Here is a 21,324-nt window from a genome sequence, read left to right on the forward strand (position 1 = left end):
TCCGGTGCCCTCCTGGTGCCCACTGACTACTGGCTAGTAGTCTCGAACTTGGTCCCCTCTGCTTTCAGGTGTCATCTATCTTCAAGATCCAGGCTTGGATCCGACTGAACTTTCTTCACTGGTCACCGGCCAGCATCTTTTCTTCCGGCTCCTGGTCCGCCTACGAGGATTCCCGACGTCTTTTCAGACCTATGCAGCTGCAGCCCCTGGGCTAGGTAACTTCGGCATTTCGGTGCCCCAGCATAGCCTCACTATCCAAGGGTCCGAATCTACTTTCGTTTTCTCCCTACCAGGTCGGGTTCGCCCGAGAACACTAACTTTCCAATTCCTAGCTACCATAGACTTTTGTCCCGCATCTCGCGTGAGAGTGCACACACTGCACCCGAGTCCCCTAGGCCTCCTAGACGTAATCTAACGATTCCCTAGTCAAGTCCTAGCGATTCCAAAAGCTATTAGTACTGTACTTACCTGCTAGTAATTTCGCATTCCACTTTTAGAGTATATGGTTTTCCGTGCCCCTCGGGCATTTGTATATACTGTGCTAACTTAAGTATTTTTGTAAGAGTTTTGGTTTGTGCTTAGTACCCTGTCCTCATAAAGAGTACAGGGCTGTTGTGATCTTTAAATAAATAACTGTTTATTTTCATAACACTTGTGTGGTGTCCTTTCACTTGGTATTCAAGGGGTATATGTGTGGTAAACAGCTGGCTTAACACGCCCTCTCGAGTCTTTAGCCTTAGACTGCTCGTATCCACGCTACTAGGATAGCTGGTCTATAAGGTTGACTTACAACCAATCATCAATAAGGGTTGCTGGACTGATACATAGTGTTCACTAGAATAGTGAGCACTGCATATCAGGCCACCTTCTCACACATGTATTCTGAATACTTTTGGCCCTCTGTCGGGCACTGTGATAAACGTACACTGTCTTCTGCCTCCGCTCCAGGGCTTTCATTTGTGCACTGTTATGAACAGCCTCCCAAAACCTGAACATACCCAGGAACCTTGATGCAACTCAAAGCTGCCTTTCACCCACAGATGCCTAGTTTTTCGTTTCACTTCTCAGCTTTTGCCTAATTGTTCAGATTTCATTGGTTCAATACTGCACTGAGCCCTGGAGTCCCCCTCACCACAGATCTCAAATACTTGTGTAGGTCTCCCAATAGCACCTGCACCATTTCTCAATTTGAGTGTTTTGACACGTCTAACGTGGAAGGTGGCGTGGTCTAGGTATTTTTTTTTTGCTCATCTTGCAGCATGCCTTCTAATCCTGGTTTCGACTCTAATAAAATGGTGTGATTTTGGACAAATTACTATTATTCTCTACTTGGAAATGTAAAGATGTTTAATTCATGGTCAAAATGCTTGAGGACATGTAAGTTTGGAAGTCCCTTAACAACCATAAATTACTCTATTCAAACAGATTTCTCTCTGCTACCCTCTACCACTCAGCTGCCTCACCCCAAGCACAGCTCGGTTCCATTTCAGTGTTGAACTGTATCCCCTTAATCATGGTGTGTGCCACACCCCTTGCATTTTTCTTGGCCAAAAACCTTGCCCTACAGGCAAACACCAGTGTAACCGCAAATGTGCTCTTAATTCCAAGGTAGACTCTCAAGGGAAGCAAACCTTTATCCTGGAAACAAGATTTAGCCGAAATCTGGTCGCTCGTCCTGTCGAGAATAAAATAAGAAAACTCCCTAGTCATAGTAATTTCCAAAGGACATCTAGTCCTCCCCAGAGCAGCTCCTCATGCAACTCTCAAGTTGGCCACAGGTGCAAAAACGTTTTGCCACTGGCACACACACTACCAGCTGTCAGTGCACGCTTCCACCATGCACACACACCACCAGCCTTCAGTGCACGCTTCCAGGCACACATACCACCAGCCGTCGGTGCACGGTTACAGACACACACATACCACCAGCTGTCAGTGCATGCTTTGCCACCAGGCACACACTCCACCAGCCGTCAGTGCACGCTTTCACCAGGCATACACACCACTGGCCGTCAGTGCACACTTTCACCAGACACAGACACCGTCAGTGCATGCTTTCACCGGGCACAAACACTACCAGCCGTCAGTGCACGCTTTCACCGGGCACAAACACCACCAGCCGTCAGTGCACACTTTCACCGAGCACAAACACCACCAGCCATCAGTGCACGCTTTCACCAGGTGCACACACACCACCAGCCGTCAGAGCATGCTTTCACCAGGCACACACACACCACCAGCCGTCGGTGCACGCTTTCACCAGGCACACACACACACCACCAACCGTCAGTGCACGCTTTCACCAGGCACACACACACCACCAGCTGTCAGGGCACGCTTTCACCAGTGCAACACCACCAGCCATCAGTGCACGCTTTCACTAGGCACATACAACACGAGCCATCAGTGCACGCTTCCACCAGGCACACACACACCACCAGCCATCAGTGCACGATTCCACCATGAACACACACCACCTGCCGTCAGTGCAGGTATCAGAGTGCTTTAAATCAGCATGCTTATAACAAGCAAGACTAGCACTCTATATTACTGCCAACTTTGCTTGGCATAAGCAACAGCTAACCATTCACAAACAATGTTTATATACCTATTGCAAATAAAAAAAAATAATGCAAAGCATTGTCATTTACAATGCCAGTAACTCAAACTTTAATGCTGCAAGACCTATTGCATTGTAAATGCTTGTTATTGCTACCTCGCTGTATCTTATTCCATGTGTCTATCTCTCAAAATCTGTGTGTGTGTGTCTCTCTCTTGGTCTGTGCCTGCCTCATCCTGCTTTAATCTTTGCATCTATCTGTTCCTCCATAGCTGTCACTGCCATCTATTCTTAAATTACTCTTATGCGCATGCAAAGGTGGGTATTAGGTTTTCAAGGTTTTTGGGACTTTGATGCAGCTGAGTCTTCAGAGTTTAAGAAGTGAGGTCAGTTGTCTGGTGTAAATCATGGGTGGAGGGCTTTTGGTACTCCATCTTTTCAGGCTCGCTTGCGCCCTCTCAGTATATACCATGATTAATAACTTGACAGTATTATAGCAAACCTCTTTAGTCACTTTGAAATCCACGTATGTTTTTTTCACACTTTTTGGGCAGTTGTTGGCTTCAGCCAGTTATGATGACACAGTGAAGCTGTACAGGGAGGAGGAAGATGACTGGGTATGTTGTGCTACATTAGAAGGTCATGAGTCCACTGTTTGGAGCTTAGCTTTTGACCGGACTGGAGAGCAGCTGGCTTCCTGCAGTGATGACCGAACCGTCCGCATCTGGCGCCAGTACAGACCTGGAAACGAGCAGGGTAAAAGTCCAGATTGTTCTGTGACTGAGGGGAATGCTATGTGCTGATGTCTGTATGAAAGAAGCGGCTCACCTCTCTACTGCAGTGCTGGGATGTTTGCTCTACTCTTTTTGAGATGCTGAAGTTTGTCCTACAAATTGATAGTGCTGATGTGTACCATCTTGGGTGAGTCATTTCTAAGATGTGATCTTCTGTGTCGAAAGGCAGCAATGAGCGAGATCTGCCCTGCTTGGTGTGAGATAGGTAAGTATGTCCTCTTGCGGATGTCAGGAATTCAGCAATGCTGAACTGAGGTAGTGATGAGATCTGTCCTGTTGTATAAGGAAGTGATGATGTCTCTCTTCTCTGTGAGGAAGTTATGTCTTAACCTACTACGACGTATGATCAGTGTTTCTCTTGTTTGCGAGTGAGTGCTGAGGTCTGACCTACTCTGTGTGACAAACAGTAAGTCTTTCTAAGTGTGGGGTGATGATGTATTTCCTGTTGTATGAAAAATGTAATGATATATTGCTCAATGCCTATCTATCTTTTCCAGGGGTTGTCTGCAGCGGATCAGACCCCACCTGGAAGTGCATCTGCACCCTGTCAGGATTCCACAGCAGGACGGTGTACGACGTGTCATGGTAAGAATGTAGATTCATGCTATGTACACATGTGTCTTTAGAGAACCTTCTTCAGTTAATAGAGTGGAGGGAGAGCATCCTGTAGACAAGAGCGGGTCAGTGTCACAATTTTACATGATAGAGACTCTTACTGCAGTTTACAAACCCCAGTGTCAGGAAACATCTGCCCTCTATTTAAGTAGGCTTTTAAGATGTCCCTGGTTGTCTGTTTTAATATTATTGGGATTCTTGACTTGGTGGAAGTGTGTTTCCTGGCCGAATGTTAGCATATTCTATACCCAGGCAAGGTCATTAGAAGTCCACGAGGCCTGATCTATTTCACAATATCCACATTGATAAACACATAAATAGTTAATCTAAAGCATGTCCACCATCATTGGTCATCCTGAAATTCAGCTTGGATTTGAGCCTCCGAGAACTAGGGTAGGTTTCTCTGCAGTGTTGCTACGGATGTACTTACTTTTCCCAACACATATGTGTCCCTGTGCCTGAGACACTTTTCAGTGGACTTTTCAATCGACTTCCTGTCCTGTCCTGTACAGCGTTACCACGGTTTGTGTGTCCCCTTTTACCTGTACACATTTCTCCATCTCCTGCTGCAAGTGTTTCCCCTGAAACTTTTTCATGGGTACTTCTCTCTGAGTCCTACATACATCTTCCTCTTTCCAGAAGTAGTTTCCACTCCGTCCCAATGTTAGTACATGCCATATCTTAGTGTATGTAGAGCAATGTTAAGAGCACCTTCTTGAAAGCCATGTATTCTGATGTTTAGATTTTGAAAGGGAAGAGTTCAAACACAGTTCCATCGCCAGGATGAGAAAAGTATTTTTCTGACTGTATTGTAGGTCCAGCCTACCAGACACCACAAGTTGCCTGGTTGCAAAAGACCTGTTCTCCCTCACATCCTCCCTCCGTTGCTCCCATCTCCATCTCCATTGTTTTTGGTCAGAGCCTGCACCACCACAATCACCCTCAACCTTTCCCACTTCACTGCCACTTTGACTCTTTTTCTCATGCTTTCTTTTTTGGAGGAACCAGTAGTTGGCACTCCATTTTTTTTATTTAGGCACTGCTGCGCACTTTCATATTCTCAGCAGAAAACATCCCATAATCCCCACCTGCCCGGCACTAAAGGAAGCCACATCTTCAACTATGGATCAATTTCGGCATTGGAGCAGCCTCTTTGGTCACGTTGGTTGCCAAGCAGCACCACCTAGACAGTATTTACATTAGTGATTCACTATTGCTAGGCAGGCAATAACGAGGGCCTTCAGCTTCTGTAGTAGGGGATCTCTGTGTATAGTCATAATCTAGTGAATAGTCCCGCCCATGTGCGCGGACCCCGGAGCAATCAAAAATAATCTCTTAAGTTGTCAAAAAATGCAGAACTGCATAGACACTTAAGAGAGAATTTAAAGACAGATAATGCAGCCTATATCCACAGGCTACACTGTCCAGTACTTCTACTAGAAATTCCACCAAAAATCCACAACAGCACAGCCTGTCCAGATTTCTCCACAGAGAAAGCAAAACCCTCTGGAATGATAGAGAGGAAGGAATGGACAGACAAGCCCCATAGGCTGCCATTATGTGGCTCAAAACAGGATACTGTGCCTTTAAGAGAACCTTCCAGAACTCTCTCAGTATCCCAGAATGCACAGCAGGTCCCTCTTACTTTCAGTTCTTTTTTCCGGCTCCTGCTAGCAGGACCCTGGAGCATTAGCTCTTCTTTTTTGAGCTTTTTTTAAATTCAATTTTTGTGATAATTTTGTGTTTTTGCTGCTTCACTCGACTTCTTTGGTCTTTATCTACATTCTGCTGAGTTTTTTTGGCAGAATTTCTGCAGTCTTCTTGTCTTTGTACTATTTCTGTCTGACAAGTGCTTTGTCTGCAGCTGAATTAAAGACCAAAGCTGAAGCTCACAGGGTTTATATTCTGTGTTTGCCTGTGTCTTTTGACACCTGTCTTCTCTGTAACTTATTTTCTAGGAGGCTTCGACTCCCAGGTTTGGAGCAGAGGAGTTTGAAGGCATCTTCATCCTCTGGTTAAGGAGAGGGTAGGTCCTCTACCGGTCCCCATGCTGTGACCTCTGGGGTTCTCCCCAGTAGGAGCACGTCTGAGCTATGAGGCGGTTTCGGTCAGCGTCGGGGACGTCATGGAGTGCCTCGACGTCATGGAGTGCCTCGACGTCATGGAGCAGTGGTGCTCGACGTCATGGAGCAGTGGTGCTCGACGTCATGGAGCAGTGGTGCTCGACGTCATGGAGCAGTGGTGCTCGACGTCATGGAGCAGTGGTGCTCGACGTCATGGAGCAGTGGTGCTCGATGTCATGGAGCAGTGAGGCTCGACGTCATGGAGCAGTGATGCTCCTTTTGGGGCATTGGTCGCTTAGGCTCCGCTATCTTCCATTAGGCCAGACGTCACCGTTATGGATGGCTCGGCGTCTCGGTGCAGTGCTGCTTGATGTCGATGTACAGCAATGTCGTAGAGACAGTCACTGTCTTAGTGATGGTGACGTCGTAGTGAGGTCGACGTCATGGGTTACAGCCACGGAATACTTGCCGGCGCTTGACGCCTGGGTCTTGTTCCAGGCCTCACTCAATGGTGAGCCTCTCTTCGTAGGAGGGGACTTTGTGTTCCCGGCAACATCCACTCACGACGCCGTGCAGTTAATCAGCGTCGAGGAACCCTTCTGATGGGGAGTCTGTGGCTACATACCACGTGTACGCGGGGGGACGTTGGTCCTTATGCTTAGTTTTGAGTATTCGCATACCTACTCAGCGTCTGGGTCGCCTCCTGCTCTGCCACCACTGTTGTGACCACCGGGGATGTTTCGGAATTCTCTCGATTCACTCTCCCACCCTTCACCCCAGGGGCCTTTGGCCCCTCGGTCTGCGAACCCCCGTGCCTTGATGCCAGGGAGGCGTCGTCCATGAGCCAAGACGCCCACGGGCAAACGTATGCGCTCTACAAATTGTAACAATAAATAAATAAATAAATGAGTACGGGGAGGCTCTCTCCTCCTCTTAACTGGTTGGCGGTACTTAACTTTCGTCCACTACCACCTGCCAGGAGGTTCTGGCTTCGACCGTACTCCTGACTTGGTCACAGGGGTGGCATGCTGTAGCCCGCTGTTGCTGGGCCGTTGTGGTAAGACCCCTGTGTGGGGCTGTTTCTCCACCGATTTGTGGTTCCCCTGCCGAGAGACAGGAGGGAGGCCTTACAAGAGATAGTCTAAAGGGCCTGATAGTTTCAGATCTAAACATCGGTGTCGGAGCAGAGTTTTTCTCTCCTGCCGACCCCCAGGTACGGTGGATTTGTCCTACGTTGCCATACTTGTATTCGTCTGACATCTCTGCAGCCTGCGCTCAGCGGTGTGCTTCTACTCTCCTGTTCTTTGGGCAACCCTTGGGCTGCCATGAGGGTAGTGAGTGGCCCGCATGAAGTCTGAATCGGAGTTTTTTGAAGGCTGTAGGTTTGAGGCGTGGAGAACGGCTTAAGGCCTTCCGCCCTTTCTAGCTGCGTCTTTTCCTCCCAGAATTTGTCTGTGGTCCCGGGCCGCCATTTAATAATGCACAAGTATATTGTACGCATACGCGGGAGAGCTTGCTGCTCCTCTGCGAACAAAGGCCGGCCGGGTCTAGACAGTCTTCGTTTGTCAGCCCTCCTACAGCAATTTCACCGGTTCACTCGCAGTCCCAGCTGCGCGAGTTCCGAGCGGAGGCCGTTACCCTGTTGGGAAGCAGGGAGATAATACATCCTTCGGTCTCTAAGAGAAGGTCTGTAGTCATGGTACTTTCGGGTGCGAGAGAGGGACCAGATTGAGTTCAGGCCCATTCTGGTTTTGCGTTAAGCAAACGGAGGGTTGCGGTCTTTGTGCCAGATTTATCCTAAGCTGCAAAGAGGAGGATGGCTGTGCGCTATAGGCCTGCGGGATGCGTACCTCCAGGTGCCCATTCCTTGGAAACATTGGAAATTCCTGCGCTTCCTCGTCGGCACCAATCACTATCAGTACACCGTACTACCGTGTGGATTGAAGTCTGCACCCAGGACTTTTTCGACATGCATGGCTATGACAGCAACGCACCTGAGACAGAACAAGGTGTTTGTCTACCCATACCTGGACGTTTCGTTGATCTAAGCCACCAACTTCCAAGAAGCACGATTGCACTTCAACAAGACGACTGTCCGGCTGGACCGTCTGGGGTTGCACATAGATCTGTCCAAGTCTGTCCCGATCCCGGTACAGTGCCTGCAGTACTCGGGAGCCTCCATCAATACGATGTCGGCTAGCGTGTCTCCCTCGGAGGAGAGACTCTTATCCATCCTTTTAAAGGCTCAGGCTCTCTTAGCTGCTCCATCTACAACACTGAGGACGATGTCTTCTCTACGGGGATCGATGGCCTCTTGTACCTTCTTCACTCTGCATGCGCGCCTACACATGTGGCCGCTACAGGATGGTTTGGAGGACCAGTGGAACCAGAAGTAAGGGTGTTGGGACGACCGGATTCAGTTATTTCTTCAGTCCCAACTGTCCCTGAGATGGTGGTGCTCAGCAGAGAATATCCTCAGAGGGGTTCCTTTCCACAGGGACTTCCCGACTCAGACTGTCGTTACGGATGCGTCTCTCCTGGGCTGGGGAGCGCATTCAGACCATCTACAGATCCAGTGAGCGTGGTCTCCGACAGAGTCCATGTCTCACATCAGTTTCCTGCAATTCAGAGCTATTCACTTGGCACGGAAGGCCTTTCATCTGTCCTTCCAGACTGACTCCTTGCTTGTGCGGACGGACAATGCGACCACGATGTTTTACCTCGACAAGCAGGGAGGCGCGAGATCACGCACACTGTCACAGGAAGCACAGGCGATCTGGCACTGGCTGTTAGCCAGGGGAGTGACGATAACGGCGTCTCATCTGCCAGGTGTGCAGAATGTTCAGGCGGACGCGCTGAGCAGACTGATTCAGGAAAACCATGAATGGGTCATGAACGACTAAGTACTAGGAGAAGTCTTCGCAAGATGGGGGACTCCAGACGTAGATCTGTTCGCCACCGCCGAAAGCAGCAAATGCCGAGACTTCGCCTCCAGGTACTACCAGCAGGGGACGCTGGGGAATGCGCTATGGATCGACTGGTCGAACAGCTTTCTGTGCGTTTTCCCGCCCATTCCCCTAATTCCGGCGGTGCTCATCAAGCTGTCCCAGTCCAGGGCACGGATGATCCGGTTTGCCCTGGAATGGCCCAGGCAGTGGTGGTTCACAGACCTGCTTCACCGGTCTCTCCTTCCTCACATACGGCTGCCGTGCCGGCCGGACCTTCTCACGAAGTTTGGGGGGGGCAGATGGTGCACCCCAACCTCTTGTCTTTGAGTTTGGCGGCATGGCTCCTGAGAGAGTGCAGTATGGCCATCTGAATCTACCATAAGATAGTATGGACATACTGAAGGAGGCTAAGCGAACTTCCACTAGGACTTCCTATGCTTACAAGTGGAAGGGATTCTGCATCTGGTGTAAGTCCAAGAACTATGATCCAATGACGTGTAAGGAAGATGTCATCCTTCCGTATCTTTTATATTTGGCACAGTGTGGCCTTACTGTTCATTCCATTAAGGTTCATCTCGCTGCGCTGACTGCCTACAGGAAATGCCCTTCACAGACTTCCTTCTTGCAGATCCCTGTGATCATGGACTTTTTGGAAGGCTTGAAGAAAGTGTTCCCTCCTGTCTGGCTTCCTTCGCCTTCATGTGACTTGAATGTGGTGCTGTCCAGATTGATGGAGGAGCCTTTCGAACCTATTCATAAGGCTTCGTTGCAGCACCTGTCCTGCGTTCCTCGTGGCCATAACATCGGCCCGCAGGGTGAGTGAAATTCAGGTGTTGTATTGCCAAGAACCTTATGCTGTATTTCATGCTGCTAAGGTTGTTATGCGTACTCTCCCTAAATTTCTTCCAAAAGTTATCTCTGATTTCCATGTTAACCAGACCATAACTTTACCTACGTTTTTTCAGAGTCCTTAATCTCCAGCGGAAAGGTCTCTGCATTCCCTGGATGTTAGGAGGGTGTTGAAATTTTATCTGGATAAAACCAAAGATATTCGTAGGTCAGACCAATAGTTTATCAATTATGGATCAGTCAGGACCGGTCTTGCTATCTCATAACAGTCCATCTCGAGGTGGATTGTGTCCTGTATACAATTGTGTTACCAGAAGGCTAATAAGACATTAGGGGGTAAACCTAAGGCTCATTCCACCAGGGGCAAAGTTGCCACTACTGCTTTGCTACATACTGTTCCTATTGCAGAAATCTGCAAGGCGGCCACTTGGAAGTCGGTCCATACCTTGCTAAGCATTATTGTCTGGTCACTGATGCCAAGACAGACGCTCAGGTTGGGCAGGCTTCACTGTGAAATCTGTTCGCACAGTAGTGGTGTTAATTCTATTCTGTCTACCGCCGCTTTGATGTGGGGATGGGCTTGCCATTCTATTCACTAGATTATGACTATACACAGAGATCCCCTACTACAGAAGGAGTAGTTTCTGTCCTGTAACTCCAGTTCTGTAATAGAGGTATCTCTGTTATAGTCATAAGCGCCCGCCCTCCTCCCCGGTGGAGAAAGATATTATGTACGGAATGCTACAGGTCTGGCGTGTTACGCCTTCAAAAAGAACTGAAAGTAAGAGGGACCTGCTGTGCATTCTGGGATACTGAGAGAGTTCTGGAAGGTTCTCTTAAAGGCACAGTATCCTGTTTTGAGCCACATAATGGCAGCCTATGGGGCTTGTCTGTCCATTCCTTCCTCTCTATCATTCCAGAGGGTTTTGCTTTCTCTGTGGAGAAATCTGGACAGGCTGTGCTGTTGTGGATTTTTGGTGGAATTTCTAGTAGAAGTACTGGACAGTGTAGCCTGTGGATATAGGCTGCATTATCTGTATTTAAATTCTCTCCTAAGTGTCTGTGCAGTTCTGCATTTTTTGACAACTTAAGAGATTATTTTTGATTGCTCCGGGGTCCGCGCACATGGGCGGGACTATTCACTAGATTATGACTATAACCGAGATGCCCCTACTACAGAACTGGAGTTACAGGACAGAAACTACTCCTTCTGCTCAAAATAAGCAAGATACCATGTTGACGAGGTTCAGAAACTGCCCTTCGGGAATCTCCCACAAAGAGTGAGGCAATGTTTTCTTTTTTAAGGCACACATGAACCTCTTCTAAGAACAGGAAGAGAGAACAGGGGAGAGGAGTTGGCCTAACGGCTAGGGCGGTCGACCTCGAATCTCGGGAACTGGGTTCGAGTCCCCGGGCCTAACGAGCATTTGCAATGCAATAGGTCTCGCATTAGGAAAGTTGGAGCTATTGGTATTCTATTGGTATTGTAAATCACAATTTTTTTTATGTGTTGGTTTTGAAAATAGTGAAATTAATAGCTTTGTCATTTACAGTGCCAATATTTTTAACTTCCGCAAATGTGACACCTATAGCATTTGTAATGCAATATGTGTTGTATATACATGACTTAGATGTATTGATATTACAAATAACAATGGCTTTTAATTTTTTTTAATACTTAAATGAAAGCTAATGTAATTTATAATGGCAATAGCTTAAACTTTTTAAATAACTTTTGTGAAGATTATATTCAGTGTATTTTATTGTGACGAAAATCCAAGAACAGAAGTGAAATATTAACATTTTTTGTGACATTTGTAATAAAGCTTGAATCATTAAGAGAACATATTTGAACCAGTTGTTGTTGAATGGTTTCACAGATTAAGGCTGTGATGGTGCTGAGTGATGTTGTTGTGGCGATGAGTGATGCTGTGGGGTTCAATGATGCTGTGGTAGCACATAGTGATGTTGTGGTAGCGCATAGTGATGGTGTGGTGCCCCTGAGTGATGCTGTGGTGGTGCTGAATGATGCTGTGGTGATGCGATAGATAGATAGAAGTGAGTGTGATAGATAGATAGAGGGAGGGTGATAGATAGATAGAGGGAGGGTGATAGAGGGAGGGTGATAGATAGATAGGTAGAGGGAGGGTGATAGATAGAGGGAGGGTGATAGATAGGTAGATTGAGAGCGATAGATGGATAGAGTGAGGATGATGGACAGATAGAGTGAGGACGATGGACAGATAGAGTGAGGGCGATAGATGAAGTGAGTGCGATAGATAGAGTGAGGGCGATATATAGAGTGAGTGCGATAGATAGAGTGAGTGCGATAGATAGAGTGAGGGCGATAGAGAGAGTGAAGGCGATAGATAGAGTGAGGGCGATAGATAGAGTGAGGGCGATAGATAGAGTGAGGGCGATAGATAGAGTGAGGGCGATAGATAGAGTGAGGGCGATAGATAGAGTGAGGGCGATAGATAGAGTGAGGGCGATAGATAGAGTGAGGGCGATAGATAGAGTGAGGGCGATAGATAGAGTGAGGGCGATAGAGGAAGGGCGATAGAGTGAGGGCGATAGAGTGAGGGCGATAGAGGAAGGGCGATAGAGGGAGGGCGATAGAGGGAGGGCGATAGAGGGAGGGCGATAGAGGGAGGGCGATAGAGGGAGGGCTACAGATAGATAGAGTGAGGACATTGAGTGAGGGCAACAGACAGATAGATAGAGTGAGGGCGACAGATAGAGTGAGGGCGACAGATAGAGTGAGGGCATAGAGTGAGGCCATAGAGTGAGGGCGACAGATAGAGTGAGGGCCTAGAGTGAGGGCCTAGAGTGAGGACATAGAGTGAGGGCGACAGATAGATAGAGTGAGGGCGACAGATAGATAGAGTGAGGGCGACAGATAGATAGAGTGAGGGCGACAGATAGATAGAGGGAGGGCGACAGATAGGTAGAGTGAGGGCGACAGATAGATAGAGGGAGGGCGACAGATAGATAGAGGGAGGGCGACAGATAGATAGAGGGAGGGCGACAGATAGATAGAGTGAGGGCATAGAATGAGGCCATAGAGTGAGGGCGACAGATAGAGTGAGGGCCTAGAGTGAGGGCATAGAGTGAGGGCGACAGATAGATAGAGTGAGGGCGACAGATAGATAGAGTGAGGGCGACAGATAGATAGAGTGAGGGCGACAGATAGATAGAGTGAGGGCGACAGATAGATAGAGTGAGGGCGACAGATAGATAGAGTGAGGGCGACAGATAGATAGAGTGAGGGCGACAGATCGATAGAGTGAGGGTGACAGATAGATAGAGTGAGGGCGACAGATAGATAGAGTGAGGGCGACAGATAGATAGAGGGAGGGCGACAGGTAGATAGAGGGAGGGCGACAGATAGATAGAGGGAGGGCGACAGATAGAGTGAGGGAGGGCGACAGATAGAGTGAGGGCGACAGATAGAGTGAGGGCGACAGAGTGAGGTGGCCTTGTGGTGGACGTGGTGTGTTGGTGGATGTGGTGTTGGTGGACGTGGTGGTGGTGGTGGAGGCGGGTGTGGTGGAGGCGGGTGTGGTGGAGGCGGGTGTGGTGGAGGCGGGTGTGGTGGTGGACGTGGTGTGGTGGTGGACGTGGTGGTGGTGGTGGTGGTGGACGTGGTGGTGGTGGACGTGGTGGTGGTGGGGGACGTGGTGGTGGACGTGGTGGTGGACGTGGACGTGGTGGTGGATGAGGTGGTGGATGAGGTGGTGGTGGACTTGGTGGTGGTAGTGGTGGTGGTAGTGGTGGTGGCCTTGTGGTGGCCGTGGTGGACATGGTGGTGGTGGATGTGGTGGTGGTGGAGGTGGGTGTGGTGGTGGTGGATGTGGTGGTGGATGTGGAGGACGTGGTGGTGGTGGACATGGTGGTGGACGTTGTGGTGGTGGTGCTGGGTGTGGTGGACGACGTGGTAGTGGATGTGGTGGACATGGTGGTGGTGGACGTGGTGGTGGAGGTGGGTGTGGTGGTGGACATGGTGGTGGTGGACGTGATGGTGGTGGTGGACGACGTGGTGGTGGATGTGGTGGACATTGTGGTGGTGGACGTGGTGGTGGTGGACATGGTGGTGATGGATGTAGTGGTGGATGTGGTGGTGGTGGGTATGGGTGTGGTGGTAGACGTGGTGGTGGTGATGGATGTAGTGGTGGATGTGGTGGTGGACTTGGTGGTGGACGTTGTGGTGGTGGTGCTGGGTGTGGTGGACGACGTGGTAGTGGATGTGGTGGACATGGTGGTGGTGGACGTGGTGGTGGAGGTGGGTGTGGTGGTGGACGTGGTGGTGGACGTGGTGGTGGTGGTGGACGACGTGGTGGTGGATGTGGTGGACATGGTGGTGGTGGACATGGTGGTGGTGGACGTGGTGGTGGTGGACGTGGTGGTGGTGGAAATGGTGGTGATGGATGTGGTGGTGGTGGGTATGGGTGTGGTGGTAGACGTGGTGGTGGACGTGGTGGTGGTGATGGATGTAGTGGTGGTGGACTTGGTGGTGGTGGTAGTGGATGTGGTCGTGGTGGACACTATGTAGCAGGGATTTCTGCTCCTATACAGAACTGTGCATAGGGACTTGGAACCTCAGTGAATTAGGGTGTGCCAAAACTCACCCTAGTATCCAAAATCCCCTACCAGACTAGCAATCAGTGTCTCATTGGTTCTTAGTAACCCCCAATGATTTAGACAACCCAGAACACGGACTTAGAACACCCCAGGTAACGTGGAACACATGAACACTATTTCGTTATACTAACATATCAATCCAGAACGAGGAGTAAATGATGACACATGCAAGTTTGAAATATTTATTTCTAATGCAGTGTTCTCAAGCGCAGTATCTTAGCTAATACAAGCAAACATATTATAAGGAACAAGGTTGGCAACATGGTTACTATTCCATAAAATACAAAGGGAGCATGGTAAAATACTAAAGGAAAATGGTCTAAATAGAACCTCAGTTTACCCTCCCTAGCTAGTATATTATATTATATTTACAGAAGGTCTCTTTGGGTTTAGAAGGGCGGGCCCATACCTTTGGGTTCAGCAGAAATGGATCACATCATCTTCTGCACCAACTCTCTGCATGCAAATATTCATCAAGTGTGTGTGTTGATGCTCTGTGCAGTGCATTATTAATCGCGCCTAAAAACCAAAGTTGGCCACAGCTGAATATGTATTATGTCTAGCCAGTGCGCTGATCAAAACTGAACAACAAGCTCTGTGTTGAAATAACCTTGAAGGCCTCGGCACTCACTGTACAGACATAGCTTACCAAGCAAGGCTGATATTATAAGCAAACATGTTATTCTCGTGTGAAGCAAAATATTCAACTAGGCGAAAAGCTTTAATAACAAAATGTGTAGTGTGCAGAGGGTGCAGAAAAGGAAAATGGCGTTTAAACTTCTAACACGCTCATGCTAACTTAACACAGTGCAAAGATAAAACCAGACCACATGACAGTAGTGGCTATGTGGTGGACATGGTGGTGGGCATGGTGGTGGATGTGGTGGACGTGGTGGTGGACGTGGTGGTGGTGGACGTAGTGCTGGAGGTGTGTGTGGTGGACGTGGTGGTGGTGGTGGACGTGGTGGTGGTGGACGTGGTGGTGGATTTGGTGGTGGACATGGTGGTAGACGCAGTGGTGGTGACGCGGTGATAGTGAACATGGTGGTGATGGTGGACATGGTGGTGGTGGACGTGGTTGAGGATGTGGTGGTGGATGTGGTGGTGGAGGAGGTGGGTGTGGTGGTCGTGGTGTTGGTGGTCGTGGTGTTGGTGGACGTAGTGGTGGTGGATGTGGTGGTGGTGGACGTGGTGGATGTGGTGGTGGTGGAGGTGGTGGTGGACATGGTGGTGGACATAGTGGTGATGGACATGGTGGTGGTGGTCGTGGTGATGGACGTGGTGGAGGACGTGGTGGTGGTGGATGTGGGTGTGGGGGGTCGTGGTGTTGGTGGACGTGGTGGTGGTGGGTGTGGTGGTGAACATGTTGGATGTGGTGGACGTGGTGGGGGTGGGTATGGTGGTGGTGGTGGACATGGTGGTTGTGGACATGGTGGTGATGGACGTGGTGGTGGGTGTGGTGGACGTGGTGGTGATGGGACGTGGTGGTGATGGGACGTGGTGGTGGTTGTGGACATGGTGGTGATGGACGTGGTGGTGGATGTGGTGGACATGGTGGTGGTGGACGTAGTAGTGGTGGATGTGGTGGTGGTGGACCTTGTGGGGTGGGTGTGGTGGACGTGAAGGTGGACATGGTGGTGGTGGTGATGAACGTGGTGGTGGTCGTGGTCGATGTAGTGGTGGTGGAGGTAGACGTGGTGGTGGTGGACATGGTAGTGACCTCGTGGTGGACGTTGTGGTGGCCGTGGGTATGTTGGTGGACATGGTGGTGGTTGATGTAGTGGTGTTAAGGAATGTGTCCTGTGGCCCGGTGATTTGGCAGTCTGTAGACAGAAATCATAGGTGCTCACGCATCAGCATCTTCACGATAGGGCAGGGGCCCAACCTTTGAGTGCAGTCGCTCCCTGAAGACCCGCTCCCCATATTATATGCAGTACAAAAGAGGGTGGTGATGGATGGAGCATCTGAATCAATCAAACACTCACACCCAGTCAAAAGATCTGGGTTTAATCCATCACCTTTCTTTAGCCCACTCTGCCACCCGAGTTCAGACATGGCTATATGCAAATCAGTCTGACCCTGTGCCTCATGGGAACAGTCCAGCCCGAACTGCCAAGCCATGTCTTCCCTGGACCGGAAACAAGCTTCCGAGGACCGGTTTCTGGCATTCCAGCCGTCTTCAGCCCGGGTTGCTTGAATCCAGTGGCAAAGTGAGCAAGGGACTCACGTCTGAGCATACCCTGCCACACTTCTGGCGGCCAAAAGCAGTACAAAAGAGGGTGGTGATGGATGGAGCATCTGAATCAATCAAACACTCACACCCAGTCAAAAGATCTGGGTTTAATCCTTCACCGTTCTTTAGCCCACTCTGCCACCCGAGTTCAGACATGGCTATATGCAAATCAGTCTGACCCTGTGTCTCATGGGAACAGTCCAGCCCGAACTGCCAAGCCATGTCTTCCCTGGACCGGAAACAAGCTTCCGAGGACCGGTTTCTGGCTATCAGCCTTCATCAGACAGGATAGCTTGACTCCAGTGGTGTGGAGAGCACAGGACTCACGTCTGAGCATACATACCCTTCCCACTGGGGGTGAAAAATGCAAAAACAACAGTTGATGGACAGAATGCAGAACAATGTGATACATTCCACCCAGTACAGAGATCTGGGCCTAAATCCATCGTTTTTTTGCACTCCACACCACCCCAGTTCAGACATGACCATATGCATATCAGCCTTGACCCTGTGCCTCATGGGAACAGTCCAGCCCAAACTGCCAAGCCATTTCCTGGGGGGAATGTATGGCATTGTTCTGCATTCTGTCCATCAACTGTTGTTTTTGCAATTGATATAAAAAATGGCACTGCCTGCAAAAATTGAATGGTGCTTCCTAAGATGGAAGGGAGGAATTTCTTCATGGCAAGGCGGATTGCCTGCAGCTCCGGCTCGCTTATGTGCAGGTGCTGGTCCAAAGCAGGCCAAAGTCCTTATGCCATCTTGTTGCCAATATGGGCACCTCAGCTCATCGAGGAGGAGAAGTCTGTGACCACTGAAGCCTTTGTCTTCTCGAGGGCTAAAGGGACAACACATCAAAAGTTTTGAGCAATCCATCTACTAGTATAGGTCCTTCTTGACTCACTCAAAATTCTGTATCCAAGCCAAAAGGCTCCCATGAAGATGGAATCACTATATTGTCTGGGACTACTGACAGGCCCTCAGCTGCCATTTGGTGTGTGACACCAACAAGATGCACAAGACCCAGAAAATGTAAAACAGAAAGAACTTTATTCTGGGTCTGTATCAAAACAACGGAATACTCACCTGACTATCCGTGATCATCTGAGGAGGAGGAAAAGCCTTCATGTGGGTCATGTAAAGCACCTCTACTATAAAGGTTATCCCCTGCATTGTAAAGCCCCAGTCATAAAGGAGATTATGTGCTAAGGGGTTGACCACTGCAAGAAACACAGTTGATGGACAGAATGTAGAACAATGTCATACATTCACCCCAGTACAAGGATCTGAGCCTAAATCCATCGTTTTTTTGCACTCCACACCACCCTGGGTTAGACACTGGCTATATGCAAATCAGCTCTGACCCTGTGCCTCATGGGGACAGTCCAGTCCGAACTACCAAGCCATGTCTTTACCAGACCGGAATCAAGCATCCAAGGACCGGTTTCTGGCTATCAGCCTTCATCAGCCTGGATAGCTTGACTCCAGTGGTGTGGAGAGCCTGGGACTCACGTCTGAGTATACCCAGCACACTCGGGGTGAAAATTGCAAAAAACACAGTTGATGGACAGAATGTAGAACAATGTCATACATTCACCCCAGTGCAAGGATCTGGGCCTAAATCCATCGTTTTTTTGCACTCCACACCACCCTGGGTTAGACACTGGCTATATGCAAATCAGCTCTGACCCTGTGCCTCATGGGAACAGTCCAGTCCGAACTACCAAGCCATGTCTTTACCAGACCGGAATCAAGCATCCAAGGACCGGTTTCTGGCTATCAGCCTTCATCAGCCTGGATAGCTTGGCTCCAGTGGTGTGGAGAGCCTGGGACTCACGTCTGAGTATACCCAGCACACTCGGGGTGAAAATTGCAAAAAACACAGTTGATGGACAGAATGTAGAACAATGTCATACATTCACCCAAGTACAAGAATCTGGGCCTAAATCCATCGTTTTTTTGCACTCCACACCACCCTTGGTTAGACACTGGCTATATGCAAATCAGCTATGACCCTGTGCCTCATGGGAACAGTCCAGTCCGAACTACCAAGCCATGTCTTTACCAGACCGGAATCAAGCATCCAAGGACCGGTTTCTGGCTATCAGCCTTCATCAGCCTGGATAGCTTGACTCCAGTGGTGTGGAGAGCCTGGGACTCACGTCTGAGTATACCCAGCACACAGCAGAGAACTCTTCTTTCACCAGCCAGTTGTCCAGGTATAACATACATGGACTCCTGACCTTTGTAGGGAAGCCACCACAGCTACCAGCACTCTAAAAAAAAAAAGCATTACACAGTTGTCAGTACAAATGGTAGAACCATGAACTGATAGTGCTGGGACCTCAATATGAATGTGCGGCAACACCTTTGTATGGGGAAATTGGTAGGTGGAAACAGACATCCAGGAAATCCAGAATGCCAGACAATACTCTGCATTTAGTGGCCGGCAGCCTCTTGAACTTGTGCTGTTGAATGAACACATTAATAAGGTGAAGGTCGATGATGGATCTCAGACCTCCTTCCTTCTTCTGGACCAAGAAAGAAAATGAGTAGAATCGTGTGCCCCTTTTTTCCTGAGGCACCACCTCTATAGTCCTTTTGTTCTGTCGGATAAGAACGTCTGCCTCTAGATTTGAGGCATGTGCAGAAGAGCACGCTCTGATTGAGAGAGGGTGGTCACAGCAGAGGAAAAAAGTGTAGGGTGTAGCCCCTTATGGATTAGTTTGATGACCTATCAATCCATCATGCTCCAATGAAAATCGGATAGAGACCCAATTCTTTCTGCAACAGGCATTTCTACACCTTGTCATATGGAGGGAGAATGCTTTCCTAATTGAATAGCATTCTGTTCAGAGTTCTCTGCAAATGTCACCTGTCCATCCACATGAAAATGCTCACAAATCTGACAAAACGCTAAGGGAATAAAGCTATTTTGCAATGTGCGTGTAGATCTGAAGTGTACTTTTAGTGCCTCAGCTCTTGGAACAGTCAGCATCCACTCAAAGCATGATGCTGCAGTTTGTGGAACACTGCAATCTGCTTTGTGGTAGTGGCTTCTAACATACTCTGCACACTTTCCTTTGACTCCTAATTTTGGCTCATTTCTCTTTTATGGCACTGTATATATTGAGAGAGAGCATGTGTGTGGCTAGGTGTGAACTTGTGGTTTTGCCCTTATGAAGGTGTTCAGGATGAAGTGGCTATGGCATGAGCAAAGTGGTATCCCATCTCTGAAATAAATGTTGTTTTCTGCTTTATGCAGGTGTCACCTGACAGGAGCCCTTGCGACAGCGGCTGGTGACGATGCCATTCGTGTGTTTGAAGAAGACCCTGGCTCCGACCCACAGCAACCCACTTTCTCACTGACAGGCCATGTGCCAAGAGCCCACTCCCAGGATGTGAACTGCGTAGTTTGGCACCCAAAGGAGGCTGGCCTTCTGGCTTCCTGCAGCGACGATGGCGACATGGCATTCTGGAAATACCAGCGTCTCGAGTAAGCAAAGCCTGGACTCAGCTGCCATCAACTCCATCTTTGAACTTATAGTCATTGAGCCGGTAAACAACAAGCCTGTCCTGCATACAGAAACTCATGAAGCAATTCACCCCAAGCCTATGTAACCCTGTGCTACTGGGACTTTGGCTACATTTGTCTCTGATGTATGTGTCACTGATGTATTGTGTTAGAATTGCTTAAAGTTGTAATTGTGAAAATAAATGTTTGCTTAGTAAAGAGATTCTCTCAAAACCCAGAACTCATCTGTAGGTCTAGCTGCAGAGAGATCGAGAAGTGACCAACTTAATACCATGGCGGTGGATTTTATGGGTTTAGCGCATATATTTCCTTTCTGGGTGATCATGCAATAAGCATGATGCATAATAGTTCATTGTTCGTGCTTATATCGATCTGTTATTTATAACATTTAGAAGGAGTAGTTTATTACCTGTAACTCAAGTTACTCAAGTTATGTAGTAGGGTTATCTCGGTTATACTCATAATCTGTGAATAGTCGAGCCCATGTGCGGGGACCCGGAGCAATCAAAATAGTCTCTTAAGTCATCTTCTTCTGCAGTCCTGCATAGACACTAAGAGAAAATAAAAGACAAATAATGCAGCCTGACATTAACAAGGCTACATTGGCCAGCACTTCATCCTGAAGTGAAAAGGATAGCCAAGTAATATCATTACATTTTACACATTTTACAGAGTTTCACCACACATAGAGAAACTCCCCTTCACAAAAATCCTTTGCATGATAGAGAGGAAGGGTTATGTTAAAATCATTTTTACTGTGCACGGTCACCAAACGGTTTCATGGCGCTCATAAACTATAGCGGACATGCCAACAGCAGGATTACACATAGGCTAATTGAAAAAGATGAGTTTTTAATTGTTTGCGGAAGCAGGTATAATTGGGACAGAGTCGAAGAGAGATTGGGAGGGAATTCCAGCATGAGGGGTCAAGAAAAGAAAAGCACGAGCCACCATGCTTTTTGCATTTATACCTGCGAACAATTAGGAGGTTGTGAGTAGTGGACCGAAGATTTCTTGAAGAAATGTAACGCTTAAGGCTGGAGGAAATGAAGGCCTGGGCAGGAGCAAAAAGGGCCTTAAAGACCG

At 48.7% G+C, this 21,324-nt stretch overlaps 1 protein-coding gene across 2 annotated transcripts in view; it reads left to right on the forward strand.

The window, feature by feature from the left end:
* CIAO1 (cytosolic iron-sulfur assembly component 1) overlaps positions 1-20,440 on the forward strand; it is a 153,396-nt gene extending 132,956 nt beyond the window's left edge. For both annotated transcript variants that reach the window (XM_086943333.1, XM_086943334.1), the window contains exons 6-8: positions 3,115-3,316; positions 3,852-3,939; positions 19,969-20,440. In XM_086943333.1, the coding sequence (XP_086799459.1) occupies positions 3,115-3,316; positions 3,852-3,939; positions 19,969-20,203 (525 nt within the window). In that variant the 3' untranslated portion in view covers positions 20,204-20,440. The remainder of the gene's footprint in view (positions 1-3,114; positions 3,317-3,851; positions 3,940-19,968) is intronic.
* The last annotated feature ends 884 nt before the right edge of the window (positions 20,441-21,324 follow it).

Source organism: Lissotriton vulgaris, chromosome 11, assembly GCF_964263255.1.
Source record: "Lissotriton vulgaris chromosome 11, aLisVul1.2, whole genome shotgun sequence".
NCBI classification, from domain to species: Eukaryota; Metazoa; Chordata; class Amphibia; order Caudata; family Salamandridae; genus Lissotriton; species Lissotriton vulgaris.